At 35.9% G+C, this 6,880-nt stretch overlaps 1 protein-coding gene across 1 annotated transcript in view; it reads right to left on the reverse strand.

The window, feature by feature from the left end:
* LOC102681828 overlaps window positions 1–6,872 on the reverse strand; it is an 11,265-nt gene extending 4,393 nt beyond the window's left edge. The window contains exons 1-9 of the mRNA XM_006620851.2: window positions 5,946–6,872; window positions 3,215–3,278; window positions 2,905–3,010; window positions 2,669–2,767; window positions 2,344–2,527; window positions 1,945–2,131; window positions 1,232–1,320; window positions 659–932; window positions 29–110 (exon numbers count right to left, since the gene is read on the reverse strand). Coding sequence (XP_006620914.1) covers window positions 29–110; window positions 659–932; window positions 1,232–1,320; window positions 1,945–2,131; window positions 2,344–2,527; window positions 2,669–2,767; window positions 2,905–3,010; window positions 3,215–3,278; window positions 5,946–5,979 — 1,119 coding nt within the window. The 5' untranslated portion in view covers window positions 5,980–6,872. The remainder of the gene's footprint in view (window positions 1–28; window positions 111–658; window positions 933–1,231; window positions 1,321–1,944; window positions 2,132–2,343; window positions 2,528–2,668; window positions 2,768–2,904; window positions 3,011–3,214; window positions 3,279–5,945) is intronic.
* Window positions 6,873–6,880: the final 8 nt, after the last annotated feature.

A 6,880-nucleotide genomic window follows, 5' to 3' on the forward strand; every position in this document is an offset into this window, starting at 1 on the left:
ATTCTCGTTACTTAATTGAATTACTAACACACATCAAAGGATCCTTGTCCCTGACTTCGATAGTTTGATTTCGATCTCCGTTGGGCAGCTGCACGATCCTCACGTTCTTGCTGAAATTTCATTTTCAATTGTTGAAATAGGATTAAAATAGAAAAATTTGGAACCGTGTGTATAAGTACAATACTGATCTGGCTTAAACAATCCAGATAATTATTGAACAGTTAGTATTTCATTAATTTCATTAAACCGTGATGCAAAAGCCTTGTTCAAGTTAGTTAAGATAGGTGGATTCGAGAAACTTTGCTAATCCGAACGAGGCTCCAACTATCCATTATATAAGACCGTCGGGTTTCGAAGCACCATCTACTGCTCAAATTGGCACCAAGAAGCCTATTGCTTATTCAAGTGTGAGGAAAAAGTAATAAAAATTCCAATCAGGTATCCAATACTATAAGATAAAAAAAGAAGGAAAATGGGAGAAGAAAGGGGAAGATCGATTTACGAAGAAAGAAGAACAAAGAAAAGGAAGAACGTTCGGAGGAAAGAAGCATCGGGCATTCGGGTTGCATTCATTGGGCGCAAAATAGAAAATGGACGGGTTGCCGTCTATCGAGGGACGTATTAAGAATCGCTCGATCCCATCGCGACGTCTACCTACTTTCTTATGACGTTCGGATCGTTGATTCCGGTCTGCACACCGGCCGGATGTCGATACTTTATCCCATGCTTGTACTCTTCGTGCGATCTCAAAGAGAATCGGCGCGGGAACTCTTTGCCGCAGATTCCGCACACGTGCTGCATTTTCTCCGCGTGTGCATGAGCTTTGACCTTGTGGCAGACCAAATTCGACATTTGATTGAACCCTTTGCCACAAAGCTCGCATTTGTACGGCCTCTCGTTCGTGTGGGTAAACACGTGGTTCCTCAAATTGCCTGACAACGGAACGGTATTTAACTGTTGCCGGTTACATTACCTGCGTGCAAAGCCTACTTACTCTTTGTACAAGCTGTTTCAGAATTGTTGTTGTTGTTCTTGTCGTTGTTGTTGTTGAGTTTAATCGATCGGAAAAAGTTGTTCATTTGCATGATATTCAAGCGTAATACGATTTGGAGAACGGATCGATAGATAATTTATTAAATTATTATTCGTCTCCTCGATCGAAATTGTTCGTATTCTGAATATAATTCTGAAGAAACTCGTACATTCGGAGCGATAACAGATTGATAATTACCTTTTTGATGAAATCCTTTCCCACAAACCTGACACTTATGTGGTTTGTGTTCCGAATGGGTTTTCCGGTGTGAAATCAGTGTAGACACTCTGGAAAAATATCATTAATTAAATAAACGAGGATATCGTGAACAGCATAAATGGAAAAATCAAGTTTAAATTAAAATTTAAATTTATCGGAGTATAATTTTTCAATTTACATAGATACGGGAATATACATAATATCCGCAGGATTTCTTAATCGAATCAATTGTCCGTTCGCAAAAAAAGTTTTATATAATCCGTTCGCAATCGAAACTGTTTCAATTAAAATCATCGCTACATCATACCCGAGGGGAGGGAGGGGGACTCATTTAAAAAGCATTGCTCCACGAAGATTAATTTATAAAAAGACCGACGTATCCGACGCTCGTTAAAATTTTCTTTCCGTTCTCGCGCACAATCGCGCAATTTCCACGCGATTCAAAACGCTAATGATGCTCGCACGCGCCTCGTGTCATCATTTCTCTCCCCTGCTAAAAATTGTCGTCTCAATTTCTATATGAAACGAAATTCGTTAAAAAAAAAAAAAGAAAAAAGAAAAAAGAAAAAAAGGTTTCAAACGAAACTTCAAAATCACGTTAGTAGAGAAAGAGAAGAAAGAAATAAAATATTGATAAATATTAAGTGGGGAAAGAAAGGAAGTTTTGTATCATAGAATGATTTTGGTAGTACCTGTTGAAAGTTTTCTTACAAAATTCACAAACGTATGGCCTGGCGTCGCTGTGTATCGCCTTGTGCTGGCTCAGAGTCGACAACTGCCGGAAAGCTTTGCCGCAAGCCTCGCATTTAAAGTTTCTCTCGTCGGTGTGCGTTGGCAAATGCCTCATCAACGTGTACTGATGCCGGAACTCCTTCGAACCTGGATCGAATGTCAAACTTTCAACCGATTCTCGCAAGTTTTACATTTTTTGTTTTTCAAATCTTTCCTTTCTAGTTTCTTTTTTTTTTTTTATCTTGTGAATTTTTAAAAATAAACGAATTGTTTAATTGTTACGCATTTTTTAAATTTTGGAACCTTTTGAATTTTTAAAAAATTTGGAATTGTTGAAAATTTTGTAACGAATTACTAACAAATTCCGCATTCCCAGATTTTCAACGTCTTTCCATCTCGCTTCAAATATTTCACGAAATGAAGTTTCGATCTTGGATCATCTTTATCGATCAGTCGAGTGGAAGACGACGAAGGTCCTTCGACAACTGGATGCGAGTACACCATAACGTTGTCGTTGGACGAATTAACATTTTGATCGAGAATCTGTAAAAAGAATATACATTTTTCTTACTATATCTTATAATCTGGTAAAAAAGAAAGAGGGGAGGAGGGAGGAAAGAATGAGAAAGAATGAAAGAAAGAGAGAAAGAAAGAAAGAAGAAAAAGTAATTTTTAATTTTTTACTTTATATTTGAAAGCATCTTTCCCGAGAAACTTTGTCACAGCACCGTCAATGTTAATTACTTCAGAATCTATAGCCACATTTAGGTTCATGCAATCACCCTGGAAACAAATTAAACCGAACCTTTGTACAAAATATTTATGATGTAGAAAATTGCATACGCATACGCATGTGACACGTTATTAATAATTACAGTTAATAAAGGAAAGTTAATTGTCAATTCACCATTCATAATTACCTGAATTAATTGATGATCATTTGTGGACGGCAAACTCGGTACGACGGTGACATCGTTCCTCCCTTCAGAACCTGCAGTTTCCTCTTTCACGTAAACTTCATAAACGCTAAAATAAAACGTAAAAATATTTATTTTCCAATTTTTACTATTAACGAAACAAAATTTCTAATAATAAAATATAATATTTTCTTCTGTATCGATAAACGTATTTAATTTTAATTCGATTCCTTTTTTTTTTTTTTTATTTTATTTTTACAAACAAATCCAAAATCTTACGTGAACGCAATTCATACCAATTGTTTAAACTCACCTGATGACTTCATCCGGGATAGGACGAGTGAATTGCACCTGCGAATCCTCGTACTGGGTCTCCCCTAAAAAATTGAATAATACCGTTTTCAAAAAAAAGATATCTTTGAAAGTGAATAATCCACTTACTTTATTTATTATTCTTTCACATTAAAATTATAATTCGATGTTAAAATTATACATCGATATCACGTTAATTAATTTTGATTATCGTGAGGAAGATTAATTTCAAGTTTTAAAATGTTTCAATATGGAAACAGATTATTATGATTACTTTTTTTAAACAATTTTCCTGGAACTGGAAGATCGTTGAACAACTAATATTTTAGAGGCGGTATCGTTTCTCCGTTGAAACTCTTGAGAATCGAGGATTAAGAAGAAGAATCGAGCATATGTTTTTTAGTAGAAAAACTTTTAAGATTCTTTCTCCGGGAAAAAGGAGCACGATATTCTTGCACTCTAATACCTCTCGTGACAAAATAATTCTTTTCTCTCTCTCTCTCTCTTTCTTCATTTTTTTTCCTTTTTTATTTCTATTTTTATTTCTATTTTTTAACTTTTTTTTTCTTTTTTTTTTTTTTTTTTTTTTTACCTTTTTTTTCTTTTTTTTTTTTTTTTTTTTTTTTTAATTTAGTAAAGAATTGCCTGCTGCAACTGCTGTTACTTTACCGTTTTCTGTATGCTCTTTGTGAAATTAGATCGTGTCCAACTAAAAGAATTTATAATAGCTACGAATGAATAAATCGTGTTACTTATGTTATATTGACTAGAAGCTTGAGAGTTTCAAGGCACATATTTCTTTTTTGGATTTCGATGAAATCACGATAGCTCCACCACCAGTTGCAACAAAGATTGATCGATATTCGAATTTTCTTTCCTATAAAAACGTTCTTTAATAACTCAACGATAGTTAAAAGTTACGACGAGTTTCCACGAAGAGAATGATCTTATTAAAAAACGTGATAGGAATTTTTCCATCATTTCTATTATTATATATTTTATTATATATTCGTTCAACACTTTTTTTTTTTAATAATCAATGAACAATTTCAAAACTTACGATTAAAAAGAATAATTCTACGAATAAATAATAATAAATTTTTCCATTCTCCATGCATCATTGATCGCATCATATTATTAATTTTTTATCGATACTATTATTGAAGAAAAAATTAATTTTCAACTTGATGACAAAGGAATAATTCCAATTTAGAAATATTTCGTCAAAACTCCGAATCGCGAGAATTATCGCGACAGCAGAGATTGAAAACCGGTTTTCATTGTACGAATATGAAATGTTATTCCAACGAAATGATGATCCGCCAGTTGAGTGACACTGATTTAAATGGAACTAGCGATACAGGTGCCTTTTGAAACAATGTAACGCTTTCGTCGAACGTTCCGTCCACCAGAGCCTGAGACAATGTTGCTTCCGACCGCACCAATATTCCACGATACATCACCCGTACGACTCACTCGTTCCACTTCTATCTGTCTTCTATCGTAAACCTGTACACTATGTACGATGTATATTCAAGAGAGAGAGAGAGAGAGACGAAGAAATCGAATCGTTAACAAATTGTAAATAATAAATAATAAATTGTTAACAAACTGCGATAACTTGTAAAATTCTAGAAACAAGGGTAACGTCCACGTATACGTTTGCAAATGGAAATGAGGAAAAATTATTGGAGCTGAATAAAATATTTTGAAACAAAAATTTTGAAAGAAAATGAGAAAGATACACGTATCCTTTCGCGAAATAATCGCGACAATCAAATTTCTACCTCGTTCTCCCCCTTAACCGTTCGAGCTTTTCGCAGTTGAAAAAAAAAAAAAAAAAGAAAAAAAAAGAAAAAAAAACCCCCACAGAATAATAATCCCAATAATTCGAATCTCTACTTGAAATCTTGCTCGCTTGTGTTTAACATTTGCGAATTAAAAAAAAAAAAAAACTATTCTGGAAAAAATTAATCCCATACGTACACACAGTTGAAGCTGCCCACACGTAAAATTGTTCACGTAAAAATTGGAAAAAATAATTCTTGGACACAAGTTCGGAGCGACGATCGAAGGATTAAATCTGCCAACACCCACGACACCCTCCACCATTTTCTCAACACGTAAAATAAATTATACGTACGTATATTCGAGGCGGCGCACGATCACTCCTGTCAACTCCTGTTTCCAGATTCAAAGGGATACGAAACCGATCCCTCCCGATCCCCAAGTGTATACAAGCGTATACAGTATACAAGTTAATAGATCGCGTAAAAAATTCACAATCCTTTCCTCGTCAGGCATCGCGAAGAAAAACGGCCGCGATTACGCGAGCAGACGCGTACGAAGGCGAAAAAAGGAGGCGGAGGGCCATCGGCCATTAAGGAGGCGAGGCTTTGTTCCCGACAACGAGGAGAAGAGAAAAGACTGTCAAAAAGCGGAGGGATCGGCAGAAGTCCGACATCCACGGTCCTCGCCTTTTTTTTTCCGGTGGCTGGTGGCAAATAAACGAAAGCCGCCATTATCACAGCTCATTTTTCACGGGACGGACAGGCGACAGATCGCGACCGGTCGATATCGGCCGTTATTTAAGAGGACGGGAACGCGATCGAATCCATGGAGTTGGAGAGAAATCGGAGAGGAATAAAGGAGTAGGACGAGGATAAAGGAAATGTACGGAGGAAGGAGGGATCGGCTCGATTCCCCATGCTTTTCTCGTGCGGTTTACTCACAGTTGTATCCTTGAAGCAGGTTATTCTGGGACATTTCTCAGCATCCGAGCGTGTCACCTTCGAAACCGAGCCACTTTCCACACGTGGACGTCGTCTCGCAGCCTGATTCGCATCGATCGCTAACGAGGAATCGTTGCCCACGATCCCGAATCGGTTCGCCCATATCGCCGCCAAACGGGCAACTTTGGAAACGTTGCTGGCCAATGGCGTAATCCTTCCCTCTATTAGTTCTTTAAATTTAACCTTCGACACAAGCATTTCGTGCCAATTTTTTTTCCTTCCTTTCCCTTTCCTTTTCCTTCCACATTCGGATCCAAGTATCGGTATGGAAAATGTTTCGCCACGTTTTCTTAAGGATTTTCGAAATTGTTAGTTTTAGATGGTAGAGATAAAGTTGATTGGTAATATTGATTGGGGGAAATGGGTGGTGAATTTTTTCTCCTCCGTCCTTTTTTTGTTTTTGTTTCTTTTTATTGACACTAGTGGGAAGAGAGTATTTTGCGTTGAATTATTACCGGTATAAGAAATCGAGCATTTATTTGTTTGGAAATACGAGACGAGAAAGATTTCATTTTTTAACGATCGGTTCGTTCCATTATTTTATATTTTCGAGGATCGATAAGATAATGTGTTTACTTTTCGTTCGTTCACGATATAGATCGTGATATTATCAACAAAATTTTACAAGTTATCAGTTTGTAAAAACGGAAATAAGATTGATCATTGAAACGAGTAAAGATTTATAAATGAATTTTACAAATATACAGATCAATTGATTGTCTTATTCCAAAAGTAATATTGTAAAATGGTGTGATAATCGTTCGTGCACAATTCTCTAACCTACAATTTTCTCTTAATCTTCAATCATTCTCTACGCGACGATACGTACAAATTGTAAAATAAAATATTCTTTTCAATATTATATATATATATAT

Source organism: Apis dorsata, unplaced genomic scaffold, assembly GCF_000469605.1.
Source record: "Apis dorsata unplaced genomic scaffold, Apis dorsata 1.3 scaffold_547, whole genome shotgun sequence".
NCBI classification, from domain to species: Eukaryota; Metazoa; Arthropoda; class Insecta; order Hymenoptera; family Apidae; genus Apis; species Apis dorsata.